The sequence below is a fragment of the Rattus norvegicus genome, chromosome X (genome assembly GCF_036323735.1).
Source record: "Rattus norvegicus strain BN/NHsdMcwi chromosome X, GRCr8, whole genome shotgun sequence".
Taxonomy (NCBI): Eukaryota; Metazoa; Chordata; class Mammalia; order Rodentia; family Muridae; genus Rattus; species Rattus norvegicus.
Window position 1 is genome coordinate 23832619 of NC_086039.1, and position 27624 is coordinate 23860242.

Genomic DNA, 27624 nt, shown 5'->3' on the forward strand with positions numbered 1-27624 from the left:
CCTTCAAGCTCTTCGAGTTCTTTCTCTGATTCCTTCAACGGGGGTCCCGTTCTCAGTTCAGTGGTTTGCTGCTGGCATTCGCCTCTGTATTTGCTGTATTCTGGCTGTGTCTCTCAGGAGCGATCTACATCCGGCTCCTGTCGGCCTGCACTTCTTTGCTTCATCCATCTTGTCTAATTGGATGGCTGTATATGTGTGGGCCACATGTGGGGCAGGCTCTGAATGGGTGTTCCTTCTGTGTCTGTTTTTTTTTTTTTGTTCTTTTTTTTCGGAGCTGGGGATCGAACCCAGGGCCTTGCGCTTCCTAGGCAAGCGCTCTACCACTGAGCTAAATCCCCAACCCGTCTGTTTTAATCTTTGCCTCTCTATTCCCTGCCAAGGGTATTCTTGTTCCCCTTTTAAAGAAGGCATGAAACATTCACATTTTGATCATCCGTCTTGAGTTTCATTTGTTCTAGGCATCTAGGGTAATTCAAGCATTTGGGCTAATAGCCACTTATCAATGAGTGCATACCATGTGTGTTTTTCTGTGATTGGATTACCTCACTCAGGATGATATTTTCCAGTTCCAACCATTTGCCTATGAATTTCATAAAGGCATTGTTTTGGATAGCTGAGTAATATTCCATTGTGTAGATGTACCACATTTTCTGTATCCATTCCTCTGTTGAAGGGCATCTGGGTTCTTTCCAGCTAGAATCTACTTTTGAAAACCCCAAGTTAGCACTTAATATATACTATGTTCCATCTGGGATGCTCTTAATCCAGTTGGGCAGTCCTCAGGGCTGTTATCTTGGCCCTGAGCCCATGGCAGCTCTCTTTCTTGCTCCTGTGCATTCATTCACCTTCCATGGCAACTTCTCTCTTTTCTCTTTCTCCTCCCCATTTTCCTCTTCTATTCCATTATCACTTCCCTCTGCTCTTTTCTTCCTCTTGGTCTTCTCTTTCCAAACTCATGAAACCTCAACTGCGCCTATGTCTCTTCTGCCTATCTATTGGCTATTAGTATCTTTATTCATCAATCAGAATTAACTTTGGGTTTCAGGGGTTATGTGCAGACTCCAGGACTTGGGGGACTGCACTTAACATTACAATAGACAGTAAAACACAAAATCTCAACAAACCTTGGCAGACAGAACATTCCCCAGAAAAAAGAACATAAACTGAAATATACAAACAAGCCTCACACCTAGCAACATTCAACATTCATTGAGATCCATGCCCTGCTGGCTCTGCTCCAGAGTCAGGAAGTGTGTCATGCTGTCCTTTACGCAGCCATACAGGGCTCCACAGAAGTCCTCTGCTATAACTACATTATGTAGAATACTATCTGTGTTTTATTCTAGCAGTTTCAGTGTTTAGGTTTCACATTTAGATCTTTGATTCAGTTGGAGATCTTTTTTTTGTAAGGTGAAAGATATGGGTCAAATTTCACTTTTTTAAAAATAGTTTCTTTCTTTTTTTTAAAAAAGATTTACTTATTTATTATATATAAGTACACTGTAGCTGTCTTCAGACACACCAGAAGAGGGCGTCAGATCTCTTTACAGATGGTTGTGAGCCACCATGTAGTTGCTAGGAATTGAACTCAGGACCCCTGGAAGAGTAGTCTGGTGCTCTTAACCACTGAGTCATCTCTCCAGTCCCCTCACTTTTCTACATGTAGACATCCAATTTCCTAGCACCATTCGTTTAAGATGCTTTTTATCAATTGTATATTTTTTGCTGAATTTATGTGTACTCATATTTGGGTCTTTTGTTACAGTGGTCTACATGTCTGCTTTTGTGCCAGTACCATATTGTTTTTACTATGGCTTGATACTATATCTTGAAATATGGAATTGTAAGTTCACTGGTAATGCTATTTTAGCTCAGTGTTATTTTGACTGGGATTTTTTTTTTTTGTGGTTCCATACAAATTTTAGCATTTTTTTCTATTTTTGTAAAGAATGGGATGGGGATTTTGATTATTATAGCATTGAATCTATACATAACTTTCCCTTTTTTTATGTTTGGTTGGTTGGTTTGGGTTTTTCAAGATATGCTTTCCCTGTGTAATAAGCCCTGACCAGTCTAGACCCACTTTGTAAACCAGGCTGGCCTTGAACTCACAGATATCTGCCTGCTTTGGCTTCCTATCATGGTCATTTTCATAGTAGTCTATCAACTCATGAGCATGGGATGTCATTCTATTTCTAGTAGTGTCTTTATCTCTTTCTTCAGATGTTTCGTTACAATTGTAGGGCTCCTATATCTTCTTGTTTAGGTTTGTTTTTAGATCTCAATGAGGCTGTTATAAATTAGAGTATGTCCATGATCTCTTTCTATCAATATTTTTTGTTAGTATATAGAAAGACTTGATTTTCAAGTTGATTCTATATCCTTCCATGTTGCTGAAATTATGTAATGTTTTTAGAAGATTTCTGGTAGAAATTTTGGGATCTTTTGTGTGTAATATCATGTTTTTGACAAATTAAGAGTAGTTTGGCCTTTTCTTTTCCTATTTTAATTCTTTAATTTCCTTCTCTTGCCTTATTACTCTAGCTAGTGCTTTGAGCAGTATATTGAAAAGGAGTGTGGATAGTCTTATCTTCTTCCAGATTTCAATAGGATTATGTTTGTTGTGAATTTCTCATATACAGTTTTATTGTGCTGAGGTATGTTCCCTGTGTTTCTACTCTCTCTAGTACATTTATCATCAAGGCACTTTTTTCCCCAAATACTTTTTCTGCATCTTTTGAGATGATCATGTGGTTTTGTCTTTAAGTCACTTTGTATGATTGTATACTACATTTGTGGATTTGCATATGTTGATCCATCCCTACAACTCTGGGATAAAACCAACTTAGTCATGATGTATAATCATTTTGCTTTTTGTTTGCTAGTATTTTATTGAGCATTTTTAAATCTGTGTTCACCAGAGATATTGACCTGTCTTTTTTTCTTCTTTGTTGTGTCTTTATCTAGTTTTGGTATTAGAATGTTACTGGATTTATAGAAGGACTTACAGGTGTCTGCTTCTTCTATTTCTTCCTTCTTTCATTTTTTAAATAGTTTAATAAAGATTGTTTGTAGATTATCTTTGAAAGTCTGGTGAGAGGCTCTGCTAGAGTCTTGTGTGCTATCAAACTACTAGTGTAAGCTCTTTCCAGTTTCTTTTTGGAGGCACTCAGAGCTATGAATTTTTATCTTAGCATTGCTTTCATTGTATCCCATAAGTTTTGGTATGCTGTGGCTTTATTTTCATTAAATTCTATAAAGTCTTATTTTCTTTCTTTATTTCTTCCTTGACAAAGTTATCATTGAGTAGAATGTTGTTCAGCTTCCATGTATATGTGACCTTTCTGTTGTTTTCGTTGTTATTGAAGACCAGCCTTAGTCCATGGTGATCTCATAGCATGCATGGGATTATTTCAATCTTCTTGTATCTGTTGAGGCCTGTTTTGTGACCAATTAAATTATGGTCAGTTTTGGAGAAGGTACCATGAAGTGCTGAGAAGAAGGTATATTGTTTTGTTTTAGGTAAAATGGTCTATAGATATCTGTTAAATCCATTTGGTTCCTACCTTCTGTTAGTTTCACTGTGTCTTTGTTTAGTTTCTGTTCTGATGATCTGTCCATTGATGACAGTGGGGTGGTGACCTTTCCCACTATTATTGTGTGAGATGCAATGTATGCTTTGAGCTTTAGTAAGGTTTATTTTATGAATGTGGGTGTGTCGCGCCCACCTCAGCCGGCAAGGAAGATGCAACACGGTCAGATTCTTCTCAACAGCCTTTATTGCAGGACCACCTCTTTGCTGATACGAGCGCAAAAGTGCTCGCCTTATATACACAGCAGGCTGAGGCTATGCTAATTGTCCTTCAGGGATTGGCAGAGCATGAATCCCTCATTACCATATTAACGGCCAACTGACGCCAGGTGCAAAACCCACGCTTGCGCAGTACCGTTGTTCACCACAGGAGGGCGCCAGATCACCTCATTATCCTATGGTTGCCCTGGCAAGGGGACAAGCCTGCGCATGCGCGATAAGTCGTTTACTACCAGATGGGACTGGATGTTGGCGCCATCTTTGTTTTACCGCGCCGCTCCCTATGTGGGTGCCCTTGCATTTGGAGCATAGATGTTCAGAATTGAAAGTTCATCTTGATTGATTTTTCCTTTGAGGAGTATAAAGTGTCCTTCCTTTTCCTTTTTGATAACTTTTGGGTGAATGTCGACCTTATTCTATATTAGAATAGCTACTCCAGATTTTTTCTTGGGATAATTTGCTTTTTCCATCCTTTTACTCTGGGGTGGTGTCTGTCGATGTCACTGAGGTGTGGTTCCTATATGCAGCAAAATGCTGGGTCCTGTGTAAATATCTAGTCTGTTAGTCTATGTCTTTTTATTGGGGAATTGAGTCCATTGATGTTAAGAGATATTAAGGAAATGTGATTGTTTCTTTCTGTTATTTTTGTTGTTAGAGATGGTATTATGCTTGTTTGGCTATCTTATTTTGGACTTGTTGAAAGGAGAAGCTTACTTTCTTGCTTTTTCTAGGATGTAGTTTCCCTTCTTGTGTTGGAGTTTTCCATCCATTCTTTGTAGGGCTGGATTTATAGAAAGACATTGTGTAAATTTGGTTTTATCATGGAATATCTTGGTTTCTCCATCTGTGGTAATTGAGAGTTTCGCTAAATATAGTAGCCCGGGCTGGCATTTGTGTTCTCTTGGGTTCTGTATGACAGCTGCCCAGTATCTTTCAGCTTTCATAGTCTCCAGTGAGAAGTCTGGTATAGTTCTGATAGGTCTACCTTCATATGTTACTTGACCTTTTTCCCTTACTGCTTTTAATATTCTTTGTTTTGTGCATTTGTTGCTTTGACTATTATGGGATGGGAGGAATTTCTCTTCTGGTCCAATCTATTTGGAGTTCTGTAGGCTTCTTCTATGTTTATGGGCATTTCTTTCTTTAGGTTAGAGAAGTTTTCTATCATTTTGTTGAAGATATTTACTGCCCTTTAAGTTGGGAATCTTCCTTCTCTTCTTTACCTATTATCTCCTTAGGTTTGGTTGTCTCATTGTGTCCTGGATTTCCTGGATGTTTTGGGTTAGAAGATGTTTACATTTTGCATTTTCTTTGACTATTGTGTCAATGTTTTCTATGGTATCTTCTGCCTCTGAGATTCTTTCTTCTATGTCTTGTATTCTGTTGGTGATTCTTGCATCTATGATTCCTGATCTCTTTCCTAGGGTTTCTATTTCCAGTGTTGTCTCCCTTTGTGATTTCTTTATTGTTCCTATTTCCATTTTTAGGTCCTGAATGGTTTCGTTCAATTACTTCACCTGTTTGATTGTGTTTTCCTACAATTCTTTAACGAATTTTTGTGTTTCCTCTTTACGGGCTTCTACTTGTTTACCTGTGTTGTCCTGTATTTCTTTAAGGGAGTTATTTATGTTCTTCTTAAAGTTCTCTATCATCATCATGAAATGTGATTTTAAATCCAAATCTTGCTTTTCTAGTGTTATGGGGGTATCCAGGATTTATTGAAATGAGAGAACTGGGTTTTGATTATGCCAAGTAGCCTTGGTTTCTGTTGCTTATGTTCTTGAGCTTGCCTCTGGCCATCTGGTTATCTCTAGTCTTACTTGCCCCTGCTTTCTCTGACTGCAACCTGCCTATCCTATGATCCTTGTTGTGTTAGAACTCCTCAGAGTCCAGCTGTCTCTGTGATCCTATGGTTCTGGGATCCTGTGATCCTGAGATCCTGGTTGTGTCTGATCTCCTGGGAGTCAAGCTTCCTCTATGATTCTGTGATCCTGGGCATTTCAGAGCACCTATCATCCTGGTAGTGTTAGAGGACCTAAGGTCTGGCTTCCTCTGGTGTTGTGGTACTTGGTGGAGAACCAGTGCCCAAGGTCTGCTCAGGGCACTGGTTCAGACTGGAAGGGCAGATTTTAGGTTTTAATGCATTATGCTCAGATAGATTACACTGAATTACTTCAATTTTCCTGAATTTATAAATATTTGTGTGTTGCACAAAGATGTTGTCTGTTTTAAAAAATGTTGTACTTCCGGGGTTGGGGATTTAGCTCAGTGGTAGAGCGCTTGCCTAGCAACCACAAGGCCCTGGGTTCAGTCCCCAGCTCTGAAAAAAAAGAAAAAAGAAAAAAAATGTTGTACTTCTAAGTAGAATGTGAATTCTTTAGTGTTTGGGGTAGAATATTCTGTAGATATTTGTTAAGTCCATTTGTCTTAGTTAGGGTTTTATTGCTGTGAAGACACACCATCACTGTGGCAGCTCTTCTAAAGGGCACCAATGTCTTCTAATATTCCTACTATGATGGCCCATTAAGCCACACTTAAAGCATTTTACTGCTTTCCAAATCCAGAGTTCCAAAATCCACATTCCTCTAAGCAAAAACATGTGCAGGCTTCTCCCAGCAATACCCCAGTCCCTGGTACCAACTTCTGTCTGAGGGTATTTATTGCTGTGAAGAAACAGCATGACCACATCAACTCTTATAAAGGACGACACTTAATTGGGGCTGGCTTATAGGGTCTAAGGTTCAGTCCAGTATCATCAAGGCAGTAAGCATGGGAACATCTAGGCATGGTGCTAAAGGAGCTGAAATTTCTTTATCTTGCTCCCAAAGCAACTTCACCCTGTCAAGCCCACCTTCACAGTGACACTCTTCATCCAACAAGGCCACACATATTCCAACAAGGTCACACCTCCTAATCATATCACTCCTGTGGGCCAAGCATTCAAACACATGAGTCTATGAGGGCCAAAACTATTCAAACCACTACACCATCTAATGTATGATGTCAATTAATTATTTTTTAAAAAGTTATTTATCTATTATGTATACAGCATTCTGTCTGCATGTGGGCCTGCAGGCCAGAAGAAGGCACCAGATCTCATTATAGATGGTTAGGAGCCACCATGTGGTTGCTGGGAACTGAACTCAGGACCTCTGGAAGTGCAGCTAGTGAGCCATCTCTCTAGCCTGGCAATTAATTCTTATGTTTCTTTTATATTTTTTAAAAAAGATTTTATTTATTTTATGTATGTGAGTACACTGTAACTGTCTTCAGACACACCAGAAGAGGGCATCGGATCCCATTGCAGATGGTTGTGAGCCACCATGTGGTTGCTGGGAATTGAACTCAGGACCTCTGGAAGAGCAGTCAGTGCTCTTAACCTCTGAGCCATTTCTCCAGCTCCTTCTTTTATATTTTTATCTGCAGAAAGTGGCCTATTGATTTGTTTTTTGTTTTTAAACAGGAATTTTTTTTTTTTTTTTGCAGTCCTGGCTGTCCTGAAACTAGCACTGTAGTCTAGGCTGGCCTTGAACTCACAGAGATCCACCTGCATCTACTTCCTGGGTGGTGAGACTAAAGGCATGTGCCACCATCGCCCAACTGTGAAATCACCTACTGTGACTTTATTCCAGTAGTATATCAGTTTATGAAATTGATTCTACCAATTTAGTGTATATATATTTAAGATATTAGTATCTTCTTGGTTAACTGTTCCCTTGATTAGAATGAAGTTTCCCTCTTTATATCTTCTGAATATCTTTAGTTTGAAGTCTATATTTTCAGATATTAGGATAGCCATACCTAATTGTTTCCTGATCCTGTTTGATTAGAATATATTTGCTCATTCTTTTACTCTGTGTCTTTTGATTGGAGAACTAAGGCTGCTAATATCTAATGTTATTACTAAAGGTATGTGTTGATTGTAGTCATTGTGTTGTTTGATTTTGGTGTTTTTATAATTCAATTCATAGAGCCTGTGGTCTACTGTTTTGTTGTTGTTGTTGTTGTTGTTGTTGTTGTTTTGTTTCGTTTCGTTTTGGTTTGGTTTGGTTTTGCTACCTTCATGCACTTGCAGTTCAGTGGTGAACTCATCTGTTTAGAAACAACTTAGTTTTTTGAGACCCTCCCTTCTCAGTCCTCCGGCCATAAATTCAGGACATTAATTATTCAAACTTTTTGAGACTATAGCAGGATAGAAGATAAATTACATCAAATAAAGCATTGCTTCTCCGATCAAAGAGGAAGGGGTTTGTCATTCCATCTTCGTTTCCTGCTGCTTCCCCTTGTTCCCACTGCCAAATGTTTGATTCAGGCTAACCTTAAAAGGAACAGGAAAACAAAAAGGACTAGAAAAATAGGATTTTTGAATATTCTCTTAGTTTCTGAAAGTCTTTTGTCATTCCTCCAGCCAAAATTAGACTAGTGTTTCTCTTAGAATTTTCCTTCTCCCTGTAAGTGAATAGTTTTGGGTTGTATTTTGCATTGTGTTCTAACCAGGATATAGCAGAACAAGTAATGCATCTCAGTACTGGATCAATATACTTCAGGCCCCAGACTTCACCCATCTGCCTGCTACTTCTTACCTTTTAGAATTAGTTGTATGGTGAACAATATATTCTCACGTATTGATGATGGGAATATAGCCTGAGATACTTCTTGGTTAGGAGTGGGAGCCCATGGTCACTTTTCCCTTTTGGTGCTGAGACCTTCCCCTGTTTGGCTTAAACCTGTGCATGCTTCCTCAGTCTCTGTGTATTCATATGTGTGTCAGTCCTGTTATGTCTGGATGACACTGTTTTCTTGGAGTCATTTACTACCTCCTGCTCTTATAGTCTTTCTGCATATCTTCCTGAGCCCTTAGGGATGGAGCCATCCCATTTAGCGTTGAATACTACAAAGTCTCTCACTGTCTGCACATTGTCTAATTTTTGGTCTCTGTTAGTTCCCATCTACTAACAAGAAGTTTCTCTGCTGACGGCCAAGCAAGGCACTGTTCTATAGATATAGCAGTATATCATTAGGAGTCATTTTGTTGTCACATTTTCTTAGCAGAATAATAGTAATACGTTTCCCCTAGGCCATGTCTTGTCTAGTATCAGGTTCTTGGCCACTTTAGCAATATCAAATATTGGTTCCATCTCATGGAGTGAGCCTCAAATCCAATTCTTTAGCAAGTAGTTAGTCATTGACATGGTTTAATGCTACTGTTGTAGCATTGTTTCTGGCAAGCACTGTTGGAGGCCAAATGATTTATTGCTTGGTGATACTGATGATGATTACCTTTCTCCTCCAGTAGCAAGCAGAGTGCCTCCCAACACCATAAACATTAGTCAGTATGTGTGAAGCTTCTAGGTAAGTTCCAGCTTGACTTCTCTGTGTCCGATTACATATATAAGCGCTGTCTTCACCGATAGGGCATTACTGTCAGGTTGTGGAGAGCAACCAGTAGCCTTGACAATAGCCTGTAATGTTTGGGAGTCCCTTTGGTGAACAACTCAACATGATGTAACACATTATTGTCACTGGAGATTTTTCATGATGGCATAAGATGTCAATTGGGACATCAGCTCCTCTACTAATTTGTGGCTACATTTAGATTCCTTTCATATATGTATATATTTTAGGAAGCTTCTATAGTAGCAGACTTCCATAGAGTTTTTCAAAAATTCCTTTATTATTAGTTGCCCCTCACTATATTCCCTCTTTCACCCTTCTCGCCCATGCCCCTCCCTATTCAATTCCCTTATTCTAGTTTTCACTTTTTCTCTCCATAACAGTGTATTGTATTTTCCCTTCCTTGTGAGATCCTTTCCTTTCCCATGCACATTTACTATGAACCTAACCTCTGTAGTTATTCAGATTATGGCACATGTATTGAAAGCTTAGAAGCCAGCATTTTACATAAGATAAAACACAGTGGGAATATAGCCTGAGATACTTGCTTCTTGGTTAGGGATGAGAGGCCATGTCTGCTTTACCCCACTAAGGGAGATGTTTTTTCTTTTTTCGTTCCATCTATTTACCTGCAAATTTCATAATTTCACTTTTCTTAACAGCTAAATAATATACTCTTATGTAAATATACTATATTTCCTCTATCTGTCCTTCTGTTTATGGACATCTGGGCTGTTTCCAGTGTCTGACTATTATGACTAGATCAGCGATGAGCATGGATGAGCAAGTGTCTCTGTAGTAAGACACAGTTTGGGGTATATATCCAGGAGTCTTACAGATAGATGTTGATGTAGATCTATTTCAAGCTTCCCAAGGAACTGCTACACTGATTTCCAAAGTATCTGTTCAAATTTGCACTCCAACCACCACTAGGGGAATGTTACCCTTGCTCTACATCCTCAACCAGTATAAGCGGTCACTTGGGTTATTGATCTTAGCCATTCTGACAGGAGTAAGATGAGATCTGAAAGTAGTTTTGATTTGCATTTCTGTGATGGGTAAAGATGATTTCTTTTTTTAAATCATTTTATCATATTCCATTTTTGATGGTGCCTCAAGTTACCCATTTTTTATAGATATACTTCTGAGTTTCCAGTTTGAGAAAATTATGAATAAAATTTTTATTAACAATTTATGTGGGGTTGGGGATTTAGCTCAGTGGTAGAGCGCTTGAGGCCCTGGGTTCGGTCCCCAGCTCCGAAAAAAAGAAAGAAAAAACCAATTTATGTATTTGGAAGATATACACACTCATTTCTCTTGGGTAGGATTGCAGTACCATACGGTAAATGTATTTGACTTTGTAAGACACAGCTATACTAAATTCCAAACTGCACCAATCTACAGTCCTACTACTAGTGTGGTAGAATTTCAGTTATTCCATATCCTCATCACTGTTTAATATTAATTGTTTTTAATTTTAGCCTTTCTGATAGATATGCAATTGCATCACATTATGCTTTGGTATGTTTAAATGACTTTGGTTTTAATGTTCATGCCTTTTAAAATAATAATAATTTCATTTTATGGTATTTTTTAAGGGTATAATCTACAACCTAGCCAAAAATCAAATGGATATAGTATCTGTTCATTGCATAACTTATAATAGCCAAATTTGAAAAATAACCTAAATATCAGATTATAAATGATTATGAGTATGATATATTCACAATAACAAAATATGGAACCATTCAGACATCATTAGATTAGTAGCATCAGCATCAGAGTAGAAAGTTACACATATAGTACCAACTGTAGAAATGGACATGTATAGTTAGTGGGGCATGGTAGTACCTACCAGCAATCTAGAGGCTGAGGAAGGAGGACAGCTTAGGCTACATAGTAAATTACAAACAGGGATGAGCAACTGAATGAGATTCATGCCAAAAATACAGACCAAGAGAAGGAAGGGACACAGTTCTTTTTAATGACTATGCGTTGAACTTCTGAACAAGATGGCTGCACCAGAGTGAGCCAGTCAAGGACAAAGGCAAAGGAAAGAAATAGCCTTTATCTCAAAGAGAGAAGTAGAGAAGAGCTTCAGAAAGCCAGGAAGGAAGCACAAGATTAACCAAAATAGATAAAAATAAAAAGCAGAGGAAACGTCTTTCAATGGCAAAGAAAATTGTCTTAGCCTTCCAGGAATAGTGGTGCATACCTTGAGTACCAACACAGAAGCAGGGACAGAGATGAGCCCAGAAGATTCCCTGGAAGATACAGAGAAATTGATACTATCTAAGGGACAGAATACAACAGTACATGCCTTGCCACTGACAGCCATGCAGATGCAGGAAAGGAGACTGTACTGGGTGTTTTTGTGTGTCAACTTTGGAGTTATCACAAAGAAAGGAGTCTCCCTTGAGGAAATGCTTCCATGAGACCCAGCTGTAAGGCATTTTCTCAGTTAATGATCAAGGGTGGGAGGGCTCATTGTGTGTGGTGCCATCCCTGGGCTGGTAGTCTTGGGTTCTATAAGAAAGCAAGCTGAGCAAGCCAGTAAGAAACATCCCTCCATGGCATCTGCGTCAGCTCCTGTTTTCTGACCTGCTTGAGTTCCAGTCCTGATTTCCACTGGTGATGAACAGCAATGTGGAAGTGTAAGCTGAATAAATACTTTCCTCCCCAACTTGCTTCTTGGTCATGATGCTTGTGCAGGAAAAGAAACCATGACTAAAGAAAAATTGGTACCAGCATAGTTGGGTATTCCTGTGACAACCTGACCATGTTTTTGGAAGGACTGTGGAAGGACTTTAGAACTTTGGCCTAGAAGAGCCATTGGGTGTTAAGAGCTCTGTGGAATGATTTGTAGGAGTTTGGAAGATAGTGTTGATGGATAACAGCACAATGATGGAGGCCTGGCTTGTGAAATTTCAGAGTGACGATTAAAGACTCTTATCAGGGCTGTTGCTGTTTTGATTGTGAAGATTCTTGGTTTTGCTTAGCTGGGGCTGAAGAATCAGCTGTGATTAATAAGATACCAGAACTGCTAAAGTGAAACCTTTGCATTACTGGGACTATTGATGCTGGTCAGCTGGAGCTAAGAAATTAGCAGTGACTGAGAAGAGACCAGCATCATTGAGGTGAAATCTTCTGGGAAGTGCTTTCAGAGAGCAGAAAGAGGGTGTGTTCCAGGGACAGCCAAAGTTCTACCTTGTGCTATGGCTGGACTTGGTAATAATGTGTAAGAGTCAGCCAGGTGGTACTGGTTTTGAAGGAATGAAGGAGTCATGAAGAGCAACTGAGGCTGGGCACTGTGAGAGGCCATGAAAGGCTATTGGTGAAGGTGCAGCCTTTGTTGCTATTGATGGCCCAGGACTGAAGAGGTCCTGCAAAGGAATTGAGGCTTGGCACCATAAAGAGAGCCTATGAGAGGCTACCGGTGAAGCCTAGTTGCAGTGGAAGACAGCAGAGTTTTGGAGATGGCAAATACCGTAAGATGACCACCAAGAACAGCAGCAGAAGTGGAGAACAGGCAACTGGAACCTAGAAGACAAGGTGTGTGCTATAAAGGGCAGAGCTGGAGAAGCCCAGCCCTTGGGGGAGCCCAGAAGATTTTGGGTGGATTCCAGACATTGGACAGTTTGAGTTTGACTTTGCTTTTGATTGTGACTGTGCCCTGATATTTTTCCCTCTTGGAGTAAGAAAGTATTTTAGTGGAGCCCACAGTTAAAAGACTTTGAATTGAAAAAAGACTTTGAATTTTAAAAGAGATTGGATATTTTAAAGGGATTGAAATTTTAATATGTAAGAATTTGTAAAGACTGTGGGACTTTTAAAGTTATTTAGATCTTGGGGATGAATAAGAAACTAGGGGTTGAGGCTTAACAGTGGTATGTTTCTGTGCCAAGTTGACAAAGGGTCAATTGTACTAGCTGGTTTTGTGTGTCAACTTGACACAAGCTGGTATCACAGAGAAAGGAGCATCCCTTGTGGAAATGCCTCCATGAGACCAGGGTAAAGCATTTTCTCAACTCGTGATCAAGTATGGGAGTGGTGCCATGTGCTAGTAGTCCTGGGTTCTATAAGAAAGCAAGCTGAGCAAGCCAGAGGAAGCAAGCCAGTAACATCCCTCCATGGCCTCTGCATCAGCTCTTGCTTCCTGACCTGCTTGAGTTCCTGTCCTGACTTCCTTTGGTGGTGAATAGCAATGTGGAAGTGTAAGCTGAATAAACCCTTTCCTCTTCAACTTGCTTCCTGGTCATGATGTTTGTGCAGGAATAGAAACCCTGACTAAGGCAGAGACCATGTAGGGGACAGATCCCGGCAGAAGCTGAATGGATAAGAGAAAGGCAGGAAAGACCCCCCAAGGCTAACAAGAGCAGCTCCAAAGTTGTGCTCAGCAACCAGCACCAAGAGATTCTCTGGAACCTCAGGGAATAGGAAGACAACCTGTGAAAACTCTTGTGTATCAGAATCGATGCAAAAGACACCAAGCAACCTCAGCAGAGAGTGATGGAAATGTGAGAGTGGAAAACTGAGAGTTTCTCAACTTGGTAGCTGTCACCTTGGTGGATGGAGCAGGAGGAGTTGTGTTCTTCACAGGAAGTTAACCACCAGATAGATCTAAGGTAAACACAGATGACAGGTTCTCTCCAAACCAGAAGGAAGCTTTGACTAAGAGTTTCATATCTTCTATGTCATTTTATTGCTTGTTTTTCCCCCCATCACATAACCCAGACCAGAGATGAGACCATGTTCTTCCCTGAGGTGCTGGGTGGCCTCCCAGGAAGGATTTAATGCCAAAATGCTTCTGTTTTTATACATTTTAGTTTTGACCTCTTATTTCTAGTGTGCATGGTATGTGTATTAAATTCTTTACCCTTTTAGACCTTTAGCATGTATACTAGTGGGTAAGTTGTATATTTGAGTAACTTATATACTTGTTCTACTGTTTTATTTCTACTTCTAACACACATAGTCTTCTGGTCCTTGCTACTCTTTCTTTTCTTACACTCTACCTCACTAGTTCCCTACTGTGCTTTTTAAATATACTACCTGTTCCACAACTGCGACCCTAGGTATTCTTTTTTTTCATTGAATTTTTTATTTACATTTCAAATGTTATCCCCTTTCCCAGTTTCCCACCTATAAGCTCCCTATCCCATTCCCCCCTCTTCCTGCTTCTATGAGGGTGTTCCCCCTCAACCACTCTCCCTTCTTGCCTCCCCACCCTGACATTCCCCTACACTGTGGGGTTGAGCCTTGGCAGGACCAAGGGCTACTCCTCCCATTAGTGCCAAACAAGGCCATCCTCTGCTACATATGCAACTGGAGCCATGGGTCTGTCCATGTGTACTCTTTGGATGGTGGTTTAGTCCCTGAGAGCTTTGGTTAGTATTGTTATTCTTAAGGGGTTGCAAACCCCTTCAATTCCTTCAATCCTTTCTTTAAATCCTCCATTGGGGACCCCATTCTCAGTTCAGTGGTTGGCTTTGAGCATCCACCTCTGTATTTGTCATGCTCTGGCAGAGCCTCTCAGGAGACAGCTGTATCAGACTCCTGTCAGCATGTACTTCTTGGCTTCATCAATAGTGACTGAGTTTGGTGTCTGTATATGGGCTGAATCCCCAGGTGGGGCAGGCTTTCTATGGTCTGTCCTTCCATCTCTGCTCTAAACTTTGTCTCTGTATTTCCTCCTGTGAATATTTTGTTCTCCCTTTAAAGAAGGACTGAAGCATCTGCACTTTGGTTATCCTTCTTGAGCTTCATGTAGTCTGTGAATTGTATCTTGGACAATCCGAGTTTTGCAGATAATATCCACTTATCAGTCAGGGCATACCATGTGTGGTGGTTTTGTTGTTGTTATTGTTGTTGTAATGTCACACAGGATAATATTTTCTAGTTATTTCCATTTGCCTATGGATTTCATGAAGTTACTGTTTTCAATAGCTGAGTAGTACTTCATGGTTATAAATGTACCACATTAGCTGTATCTATTCCTCTGTATTTTGGGACACCTGGGTTCTTTCTAGCTTCTGGCTATTGTAAATAAGGCTGCTATGAACATAGTGGAGCATGGGTCCTTGTTATATGTTGGAGCATCTTTTGGGTATATGCCCAGGAGTGGTAGAGCTGGGTCCTCAAATCAATCCATTGTTATCACCCTGTACAAAGCTCAAGTCTAAGTGGATCAAGGACCTCCACATCAAGCCAGATACACTCAAACTAATAAAAGAAGAAATGGGGAAGAGTCTTGATCACAAGGGCACTGGTGAAAATTTCCCAAACAGAACACCAATGGCTTATGCTCTAAGATCAAGAATCGACAAATGGAATCTCATAAAATTGCAAAGCTTCTGTAAGGCAAAGGACACTGTTGTTAGGACAAAATGGCAACCAACAGATTGGGAAAAGATATTTATCAATCCTACATCTGATTGGCTAATATCCAATGTATACAAAGAACCCAAGAAGTTAGACTCAAGAGAGCCAAATAACCCTATTAAAAATGGGGTTCAGAGCTAAACAAAGAATTCACAGCTGAGGAATGCCGAATGGCTGAGAAGCACCTAAAGAAATGTTCAACATCCTTAGTCATAAGGGAAATGCAAATCAAAACAACCCTGAGATTCCACCTCACACAAGTGAGAATGACTAAGATCAAAATCTCAGGTGACAGCAAATGCTGGCAAGGATGTGGAGAAAGAGGAACACTCCTCCATTGTTGGTGGGATTGCAGACTGGTACAACCATTCTGGAAATCAGTCTGGAAGTTCCTCAGAAAATTGGACATTGCACGACCTGAGGACACAGCTACACCCTAAGTATTCTTATCTCCAAACATTATTAGGAAAGTAAGTCAGTAGCACAGTGTGTTTTCCTGCAGCTAACTAACTCTTCTGTCAAACTATCCTGATTTTTACTACAATGGATTTTCATGAATCCAAGTGGGTTGTCCAACCCACCAAGAAGACCAATATAAAGTAAAACAAGGATTGAGAAGATGGCATGGAATAAAACACTTGCTGCATAAGCATGGGAACCATGGTTCTGATCCCTAGCATCCACATAAAAAAGCTAAGAATGGCTGCATGTGCTTAAAACTGCAGCACTGGGTGGGGAGATGAACAGAAACAGGCATATCCTGGGAGCTCAGTGGCCACTCAGCCTACCAGAAATGGCCAGCTTCTGATTTAGTGGAAGATACTGTCTCAAGGCAATAAGACATTGATAAAGAAAGATACCAGATACACCTGCACACTCACAGACAAGTACCACAAGTAGAGACAAATAAAAACAGTGAAGAAGAAAAGGCCACAAACTGGAGAGTATACACACTCCAATAGGTATGTAAAAATACAGTAAAGAAACTCCAAACACATGAGATAGTACTTCCCTACAATATCTCCATAAGTATCCCCAAAACTTGGAAAAAAGATAAGCTATCTGAGAGCCAAGCAAAGGATTTCACAGCAACCAAATAGAGCACTTGAATAAAAATATAAAATTTAATTCATGACAGTCAAAAAAATTTACAAAACCAATAACCAAAGTAGTTGAAAGAATCAGTAACTTAGATGAAATATGTAAATCATGGAGAAATTCACCAAGGAAATCAACATGCAGAAAAAGACCCAAACAGCAATTTTGGAAATGGAAAGAAGCAATTAAGCACTTATATTAAAAACACAGAATGGAGTACAGAAGAAAGTAATACCAGATAAGACCAAGAAGAAAAACGAATCTCAGGGATGGAAGACAAGGTCAGGGCAATGATATATGCACACTTGTATAAAGAAAAAAGCCACGGTGAATCTGACCACAACTTCCAATAAGACTGGACTATACTCAAGAAACCAAACAAGAATCTGTTGCAGAGAAGAGGAGGCTGAGATGAAATCAAATGTCTTACACAACATATTCTATTAAATTATAGCAAAGAATTTCCCAAACAAATGCACATCTAAACACAAGAAGTGTGCCGAACCCTATATATATTTGTATATATATATACATGAGAACCACTGCATGGTACACTCATGAAGGTATCAGATAAACAAATCTAAGGAACAGTATTAAAGGCCAAATAGTATATGAAAACAGAAACATCAGAATAGTGTTAGACCTGTCATTAGCATCCCAAAAACTGGGAAAAGCTAAATACCAAATTACCAACAAAACAATATATCACAAGCATTGAGAGTAAACAACTGTCAGTCAAGATTGGTACAATCAACCCGATTATCTATTAAAATAGATGGAGAAATACCTTTTCAAAACTGTCACAGATTAAGGTGATTCATGATCACTAAAGCCATAACTGCAGAAAATTCTTAAAGGAACGCTGTACAGAGTTTAAGAATAAAGTTTCACACATGAGAACATAGGAATGAATGTATGTCTTGAAAGTAATAGATGAACAGAGGAGAACTGAGATCTCAATCCTGTCCAAATCATTAAGCAAGCAAACATCTATACTACCAGGGCAGAAGACCAAAGCTACCAATACAAAAGAAAGCCAGAAATAATAGCAAACAAACTGTCTTCTATTGCAGTAGTCTTATCAGTTAAAAGACAGAGGCTCTCTGACAGAATTTAAAAACAAGATTCAACTAGCTACCAACTTTAAGAATGTCATATAACAGTCTTTCTGGACCTAGCCAAGCAATAGGCGCCATCATGGGGTTGACATTCGTCACAACAAGGACTGATAAAATTTCAGCACAAGGAGCCCAAGAGCCAGGGCATCCTGCTGCTGCTAGTCAAGCTGTAAAGGTTTCTGGCCAGACAGACCAACTCCACCTTCAATCAGGTTGTGCTGAAAAGGTTATTTATGAGCTGCACTATCTGATGTGCAGATTCTGGAGTGCACAAGCACAAGTGTGTGCACTGTGGGTGAGCAGCCGGGTCCGAAATTGGATCTGCAAGGTTGGGGGTTAAGATCCTGACTTTTGACCACCTGGTCCTGGAGTCTCCCAAGGGCCGAGCCACCGGGCTCCTGTCTTGTCCTCAGAAGGGCTGAGAGTTGTACCAACACTTTGGCAAGGCCCCAGGAACTCCACACAGCCACACCAAACCCCATGTCCATCCAAGGGCTGGAAGTTTGAGCGTCCCAGAGGCTAAAGGGCCAGCCAAGACTACAAAAACTAACTGTGAATCTTACTGTTAATAAAAAAGCTTTGGACGTCGACAAAAAGAATCTCATATAACAAGGAAAGACTGAAAATAAAATGCTAGATACCAAATTACCAATAAAATAGAAGCTGTAAATAGAGCAATTCTCATATCTGATAAAATAGATAACAAACCAAAACTGTCAGGAGAGATAAAGAAGGCTACTACATGTTAATAAAAGTGTGAATCAGAAGGCATAACTATTATAAATATCTATGTACCAAATTATGGGAACCTGAATTTCAAAAATTTTCATTAAAATGCATAAACACCTAAGTTCTGATACAATAGCAGTGGGAGATTTCAATATCCCACTCTCATACCTAGGTAGTTCTTCCTAATTAAAAACCAACAAAAAACCCATCAGAACTAAAATATAACATAGATTAATTAGATTTGACAGATATCTACAGACACATAACAGATGAAGTACATTTTTCTCACTGGCGCATGAAGCCTTCTCTAATATTGACCACAATATAGGCTGGAAAACAATATTTAGCAAATAAAAGTCTGAAATAATTTCCTGTATCTTATCCGATGGGATGGCTATTTTTGGTTGTCACCTTGACTATATCTGGAATGAACTACCATTCAGAAATGGAGGGTACACCTGCTCCAGATCTTGAGACAGGAAGACAATATCCTTGATCCAGATCTTAAGGCTGGAAGACAAAGGCTTTTGATCTGGATCTTGAGGTGGGATGACACATGCTTTTGATCCAGATTGAATGGCATAGTCGCCATGTTTATAAAGATCTGTAATGAAAAAGAATTAAAGAAAAGCTAAGGTCCAGGCATGGTGGTACAAGCCTTTAATCCCAGCACTTAGGAGACAGAGGCACGGAGATCTCTGATTTCAAGGCCAGCCTGGTTTATAGAGGAAGTTCCATGACAGCCCAGTCTTTCAAGGCAGGCAGTGAAGGAAATCATTGAGTACAGAAAGCTGGTGAAGATGTAATTGAATGAGGAGAACATGTTCCAGCTCCAGCAAACAGAACTTGGCAGCTTTGGCAGTTCTGGCTTTAGAGTCAAGAAATCTCCCTCTGAGACTAAGTAAAGTTGCTGAGGCCAATTGTATGGCAGGGGTGCCCCTGTATGGAGGCTCAGAGAGGCCGTTGCATAACGCTGTGAAGGTAAAGCCTGGAGTGCCTTGGAGACAATATGTTAGAGATGCCAGAGCTACAGGATACTTTCTGAGGAAAGCTGCAAATAGGGAGTAGAACTACCCTAAGAGAAAGAAGTCTACTGCAGTTGATAAAGATATAAGGAGTTGGAGATCTGAAAAGCTTTTTGGATTCAGACATGGAGATACATACAGTGTCTGGAGTTTGCCCAGCTGGTTTTTGGTCTTGCTTTACTCCAATATTTCCTTACCATGCTCCCTTCCCTACGTTTTGGAATGGTAATCTATATCCTATGCCATAGTATGTTGGAAGTGTATAATCTACTTTTCGGTTATAGGAAATTACACTTTAGAGATTGCATGAATCTCAGAAGAAACTTTGGACTTTAGACTTTTAAACATTTAGACTGTGATAGACTATGGGGACTTTTGAAATTGGACTAAATGCATTTTGCCTTACGTTATGGCCACTAGACTATGGGGGCCAGAGAGGGGAATGTGGTGGTTTGAATAATTTTGTCTTCCTATAGACTGGTGTATTTGAATGCTTGCTCTGTAGGGAGTGGCAATATTAGGAGGTGTGGCCTTCTTAGAGGAAGTTTTGCACTGTGGAAATAGGACTTTGAGGTCTTAAATGCTCAAGCTATATCCAGTGTGAAGAAAAAATCCAATTTCCTCCTGGCTATCTTTGGATCAAGATGCTGAACTCTTGGCTCCTCCAGCACTATGTTTGCCTGCATGCTGCCATGCTTTCTGCCATGGTGATAATGATTAAACCTCTGATACTGGAAGCCATCTCCAATTAAATGTTTGCCTTGGTCATGGTACCTCTTCACAGCTGTGAAACCCATCAGACAACAGTGGAATAAAACTAGAAATGAACAGAAAAATCTAACCTCAGAAAATACATAATACTTGGCTAATAAACAATATACATTTGTTTCCTAAGATAAATGAGAGAGAAATTCAAAATTTATAGCATCAAATAAAAATAGCACAGCATATCTGGAATTCCATTCATTCAGTCCTAAGGGTAAAATGTAAAGCTATACATGGCTCGCATTTTAAAAATCAGACAACAGCCAGGTGGTGGTAGCACAGGCCTTTAGTCCCAACACTTGGGAGGCAGAGGCAGGAAGATCTTGGAGTTTGAGGTCAACCTGGATTGCTAAGCTAGTTCCAGGACAGCCAGGGCCACACAGAGAAACCATGTTTCAAAAAACAAAACAAAAATCAGAGATCTGTCAATATGGTTCCGTGTGTAAAGGCACTTGCTGTCAACTTAGTGAACTTAGTTCAATCATTGCAACTCATGAGATGAAGGAAAGAACTGATTACTGCAAGACGTCCTCTGACTTCTATATGTGCACGCGCGTGCGCACACACACACACACACACACACACACACTAAATAAATAAATAAATAAATAAATAAATAAATAAATAAATATGTGATTTTAAAAAAATCAGTGACCTTGAGAAAAGGAAGCCAATGATGGACCCTGAGACTCTTGAAAAAGAAGCTAAACCCAAATGCCCCCAGATAACAAGAAATAATAAAAATGAAGGTAGAAATTACTAAAATAGACACTAAATTAACAATACAGGGGCTAGAGAGATGGCTCAGTGGATAACAACACTTGGTGATTTTGCTTTTTGTTTGTTTGTTTGTTTGGCCAAATACCTGAGTTCAGTTCTCAGTACACACATGGCAAGTAAGAACCTTCTGTTACTCCAGTTTCACAGGATCCAACACCTCCTTCTGGCCTTCATTGGCAGTACACATGACATATATACAGGTAAAACACCCACACATATAAAAACAACAAACCTTTTGAAAAAAAGTACAGAATTATCAGAAAAAAATGTTGGTTCTTTGAAAAGATTGACAAGGGCTGGCCAAGTGGCTTAGTTGATAATACTGCTTGCTGTGGAAGTCTGATGACCTGTGTGTGATCCCCAGAACCCACAGTGGAAGAAGAGTTGTCCTCTCAAAGGTTGTCCTCCATATGCATGCTGTGTTGTGCTCATGTACATGTGTATGTAAACAAAAATAAATAAATTTTTAAAGAAAAGTATATGTTTAAAGTATTAAAAAGGAGCCCATAGTTAAGAGACTTTAGATATTTTCAGAGGCTTTGAGTATTTTGGAGAGGGTTCAAATGTTGAAAGAGACCTGGAATGTTTTAAGAGACCTTTAAAGTTAAGTATGTTTTATATTATGATATTAATATTAATATGAGGTCTTTGGAATGAACAAGAAAGGAAAGGTTATAGTTTAACAACAGTATGCTTAAGTGTCAAGTTGACAAAGGGTTGTCATTATTAGTTTTCTGTCAAATTGGCACAAGTTGGAATTATTCAGTTAAGAAAATGCCCTCAACAGATTAACCTGTGGGCAAGCCTATGGTGCCATTTTTTGATTGATAATTGATGTGAGAGGTTCCAGCCTACTGTGAACAGTTCCATCCCCTTGGCTGGTGGGCCTGGGTTCTATAAGAAAGCAAACTGAGCAAGCCAGGGGAGGCAAGCCAGTAACAGCATTCATCCATGGCCTCTGCATCAGCTCCTGACTCCAGGTTCCTCCTGCCTTGAGTTCCTGCTCTAATTTCCCTCAGTGATGAACTGTGTGTGACCTGAGAGTTGTAAGATGAACTAAACCCTCTCCTCCCTACATTGTTTTGGTCATACTGTTTTATTTTAGCAATAGAACCCCTACAGCTCCCAAACCATGGGTCTGGAATTAGGCCTGTGGGTGCACAGATGGCAGCCAACAGAGAGAAGGATGGGAGAGGAAAGAGCCTGTCAAAGATGACTCTTGATGAAAGCAGGTTCTAAGGCCACAGACCTAGAGTGAGGCCTTTGGGTGTGGAGATGGTTACAGCGGGGGGAAGAAAATTGGAAGTTTGGGGAAAGGGGTGCTGGGAAAGGGAGGAAGGGACTAATCCAGGTAAAGTGTCTCAGTAGCAAAGAGAGTTCATGGCCATGGTCTAGAATTAGGCTTGTGATTTGCAGACGAGAGGGAAGGGAGGAAGGGATTGGAAAGAGAAGAAATGACTGACATATTAGGCAAAGGGGATTTACATCTGAAGATTGTTGAAGGCCACAGGTATGGAACTAGGCTTATGAGTTTTGAGGGGCAGTGGATTGGGAGAGGGGCATGCTGTTTGTTTATATTTTGTTTTTGAGACAGCATCTCACTGTATAGCCTTGGATGGCCTGTAACTGACTATGTCAATCAAACTGGCCTCAAACTCACAGAGATCTGCCTGCCTCCAAAGCACTGGGATTAATGTTTTTTTTTTTCCCTAGCTAATCTTATGCTTTCTTGGGTCATGTTTCTGTTATCATTTTGACTTTCAATGTGTATATTGTATGAAAAAGACACTCTCATGTTGTTTCTTTTTCTGAAAATCTGATGTTCCAACATCCAGTCTAGGACAGAAGACAAAATAGAACGATTCAAGAAAGCAGTTGAGTACTATTCAGTCACAACCAAACTCTCTTCACTGCCAGTGGGTCCTTCCTTTCTAGGTAAGGCTTCCAGCTGCTGTTAAATTGAGTTTATTCCTTAGGGCTAGAGTGGTGTCCATTGTTTCTGCCTGTGTCCTGCCTTTTCACATTTATAGGTGGACTTTTCTTAGCTTGGGCTTCTAATAGTAACCCTCATTGTGCCCTGGTGCATGTAAAATTAGCCTTGTCTTTGGCAGTAAGCTCAATTTTGAATTCTTCTGTTGCTTACTAGCTGAGTGATCTCTTCACTTCACATTTGTATGAAACATGGCTCCCAATACCTAGTGTGTAGTATTGTTACTGGATTAAATACCAGGTGTAGGATCGCTAGCATGCCACTTATCCATTCTACCAGTATTACACCGACAGATGCCGTCTTATCCACAGAAACTTCATGTCACTTACTGTCTTGATAGAAAGACTTGATTAATTGTTGCCATTGTAAAGCTGACAGATTTATCAAAGTGAACTGAGAACTCAGTTAAAAGGAATTAATATTGAATTTATCATCTAAGGAACAGCTTGTGAATACACCTGTATATAATCTCAGTCTCATGGGCCCAGCTTAGATATCTTGAGGATGTCAAAGACAGTGTAAGGAAACCCCACAAGGTATGAAAAGCCAGATTCATGGAATAGCCTGTGATGGCAATGCTAGGGATCTGACCAGTGGCTCTTTGCATGTAGGGCAACTGCTCTATCACTGTTCCACATCCTCAGATCATAAACTTTATAACAGGTTTTTAATGCAGTGATGGCTTAACAGGATGTAATGAATATGGTAAAATGATTAGGATTGCTGAAGCATAACACTTTTCTTGGCTTCAGGCTTTCGAAATAATCGGCTTGGAAATCCTCCCCTTCCACGGAATCAAATGGGCCCTATTTCTCCTGGAAAGCCAATGGTAAGTGTTTGTTTATTATATAATCATGAAGGGGACAAGGATCACTTGCTTATGTTAAGACTCAGGCTCATTCCTGATTTTTATAATCTGGATTGAGGAGTTAGGATGATTCAGTGTTAATTAGATTATTCAGGTCTTATTGTTTTGTACCTTGAGGCTAGAAGACTATTGAAAGAGAGCATCTAAAATAGTAATCACTGGGACACTCTGTGTGTGTGTGTGTGTGTGTGTGTGTGTGTGTGTGTGTGTGTGTGTTGGATAATGTCACAAAATATTTCTAAGAGATCTAGTTTCATTAATTTTCCAGGCTCTGGTAAATTCTATTTAGATATCTTAATATTTTCAGTAGATATTTCATACCTTAACAGTTTCTACTACTAGTATCATCTACTATGTCACAGCTTCTGAAGAAACCATGCTGTTTCCTGCTAAAATGTTAAATAGCTTTTCTGTCTGTTTTATTCTTTAGTTTTCTCGCCAGATGCCCCAGAAAATGAAATATCCACCACCATTTCCAATGGGACCCAACTCATCTCTTCTCTTCTCCCATAGTGTGGGAGAATCCCATGCTTTCTCTGAGGATGCCATGCTACAGGACAGTTCCTTTGCCAATTGGGCTGTTTCTTATGACTCTAATACATCCCAGTTTCCTAACTGCCTGACTTCCAAAACTTCACCTCCTTTGGGACCAGATTCTTCCCATTCCTCTTCCTCTGATGGTGACGAGGCAAATGGAGCTGGTTCTGAGTAAGTGTCAATTTAACAACCATAAGAAACGTGTTCAGAAGAAATGCAGAGAAGTGTATGTTCCTGACTTCCTTTTGTTACTCTTTGCCCTTTATCCTTCTGCAGGTGCTCACTTTCAGATAGCCAGACCATATAGGAAAGGCAGTTGCTTAAGAAGCCCTAACATGGATGTGCTACATAACAATCCTGTTTTTTTTTTTCAGTTTGTGAGGAACATGGATTGAAGGTTAAAAGAATTAAAGAATTTATATAGTTGAAATATTGAAACAGTTCATTAGTAAGAAATATAGGTCTCATATACTGGCTTCATTGTTTTTAGACTATAACTCTAAAGAGACAGAGCTATTTTGAGATTAAAATCTTAATTATTTTCTAAGACTATGTGTGGGTAGACTCTAAACATGACATCTTAAAAATATAAAGAATCCAGAGTGACTTCCATGACTTTTTATTCTTTGGTCTGTGTCAGGTGAAGGACAGGGGACAGTGATGATCACTGAGAGGAAAGGTGTCAAGTCCAGTCCTAACCCAGCATCTTGACCATCAGAAAGTTTTGTGTGTCTTCATGATCAGGACTTGAGTGGAAATATCTTTATTAACTTCCCTTTCCTGTCTTATGCTGTTTCTGTTTTTTTTTTTTTAAGACAAGTCACAGAAGCAGTTCAACAACAGCCTGGATGGGAAGATCCCAGTGGTGACAGAGGAGCTTGGGTACAGCCTGTTGATGCTGGAGCTTCAGAAACAAACGCAACTGAAAGTGAACCTCACATCCCATCTCTGTTATCTATGTCTACAAGGAACCACATGGATATCACCATTCCACCCTTACCTCCAGTAGCTCCAGAAGTCTTGAGGGTTGCTGAGCACAGACACCGAAGGGGTCTTATGTATCCGTATATTTACCATGTCCTTACTAAGGTGAGGGAACACATCCCTATCTACCTTCCTGTGCTCTGTGTATCTCATAGTTACTGAGACTAAGTTATAAAATCTAGCAGACAAAAGTCTGATAATTGTTATTTTTCTTTCGGGGAAGCAGTCATGGAGATTGAACCTAGGGTCTTGCACATTCCAGACAAGCACCGTAGCATTAAGTAGCATTAAGCTATATCCCCAGCCTACTGATCAGTGTATTTCAAGAGGTATAAGGGAAGCATGTATATTTTTGACCTTCCTTGTTATTAAGGAGCCTCAGAAAAGGAGAAATTAGTAGGAATCGGGACTAAGCTATAAATAAAGATGCTAAGAGAGAAATGTAAATTGTAAAATTTTGAAACAATACTATGTTGATAGGATGGTTCTGGTGGCACCATCTAAGGAGAATCTTTTCTACTTGTTCCTTATCTCTTCTGCTACTTATGAACACCTACTCCCTCCCTCTGGTCTTAACATACAAATTACCAACAAAATGTTTAAACCAGGCATGGTAGCACAAGCTTTTAATCCCAGCAATCTGGAAGCAAAGGTAGGTGGAGTTCTGAGTTCCAGGTCAGCTTGGTCTACAAAATGAGTCCCAGTCCATCCAGAGTTATACAGTGAGATCCTATCTCAAAAAACAAAAACAAAAACAAAAAAACCAAAACAAACAAAATATCTAAGGTAGATTCCCCCTGATAGTCAACTACTCATCAGATCTGAGCTTTACAAATGAAATATAGTTTATAAGCTGGCTATAGTCAGCAGGGCTCCTTCCAGCTTCTTTCTAATCTGAAAATGTCTCTGAATACAAAGAGTAAATTCATTTGATTCCAGAAGCTACGGTTCATTATCTAAACCTTGAAGAATTTCTTTTCTTCTTTTCCCCGGACCATATTCTTTCTAGGGTGAGATTAAAATCCCTGTATGTATCGAGGATGAATGTAACATGGAGCTGCCTCCAGCTGCTCTCCTGTTCCGCTCAGCTCGCCAGTATGTATATGGAGTCCTTTTTAGCCTAGCAGAGACACAGCGGAAAATGGAGCGCCTGGCCATACGGCGACGGTTACCTATAGAAGGTAAGTATTCTAGCTGTTCTAATAATGACAGCTCTCGCTACACTTGGCACAGGGCACACATGCACATGTACACACAGAGCCTGTGCTAGCGTACCATACTTTGGGCTGTAAAGCAACTTTTAAGAAAATGTATCATTTACCAGATTATACATTGAAATAAGAAATATACAACTATAAGCCCCAATTGTGAAATCATGAAACATTCAGAATGTGTATTGCTTTTAAGAACAGTGATGGGTATTTAGCGGGAGTCCCAAACTGGCGGATCCCTGCTGGCAGCAGCTCTCTGCTCCCAAACCCCGTGGGAGGGAAACCTCACCGCCTGGACAGGTGGGCACTCCTGAGGCTGCAGAGCGGAAGAGACCACCAACACTGCCCACCCCTGCCCACATCCCTGGCCCAAGAGGAAACTGTATATGGCCTCTGGGTTCCCGTAGAGGAGGGCCCAGGAGCAGCAGGTCCGCTGCGTCTGAGACACCAGCGGAACCTGAAGGGACCGACCAGATAAACAGTTCTCTGCACCCAAATCCCGTGGGAGGGAGAGCTAAACCTTCAGAGAGGCAGACACGCCTGGGAAACCAGAAGAGACTGCACTCTGTACACATTACTGATTCCAGAGGAAAACACCAAATGCCATCTGCAACCCTGGTGCACGGAGGCTCCTGGAAAGGGCGGCGCAGATCTTCCTGGTGGCTGCCGCCGCAGAGAGCTCATAAGCAACACCCCACGAGCAAACTTGAGCCTCGGGACCACAGGTAAGACCAACTTTTCTGCTGCAAGCGACCTGCCTGGTGAACTTAAGACACAGGCCCACAGGAACAGCTGAAGACCTGTAGATAGGAAAAACTACACGCCCGAAAGCAGAACACTCTGTCCCCATAACTGGCTGAAAGAAAACAGAAAAACAGGTCTAAAGCACTCCTGACACACAGGCTTATAGGACAGTCTAGCCACTGTCAGAAA

At 40.2% G+C, this 27624-nt stretch overlaps 1 protein-coding gene and 1 pseudogene across 4 annotated transcripts in view; both read left to right on the forward strand.

The window, feature by feature from the left end:
• Positions 1-27624, forward strand: part of Fam120c (family with sequence similarity 120 member C) — a 156971-nt gene that overhangs the window by 67530 nt on the left and 61817 nt on the right. For all 4 annotated transcript variants that reach the window (XM_063280060.1, XM_039100523.2, XM_063280063.1 and 1 more), the window contains exons 5-9: positions 22937-23036; positions 23844-23920; positions 24390-24667; positions 25312-25585; positions 26490-26661. In XM_063280060.1, the coding sequence (XP_063136130.1) occupies positions 22937-23036; positions 23844-23920; positions 24390-24667; positions 25312-25585; positions 26490-26661 (901 nt within the window). The remainder of the gene's footprint in view (positions 1-22936; positions 23037-23843; positions 23921-24389; positions 24668-25311; positions 25586-26489; positions 26662-27624) is intronic.
• Rpl18-ps14 (ribosomal protein L18, pseudogene 14) lies at positions 12699-19161 on the forward strand (annotated as a pseudogene).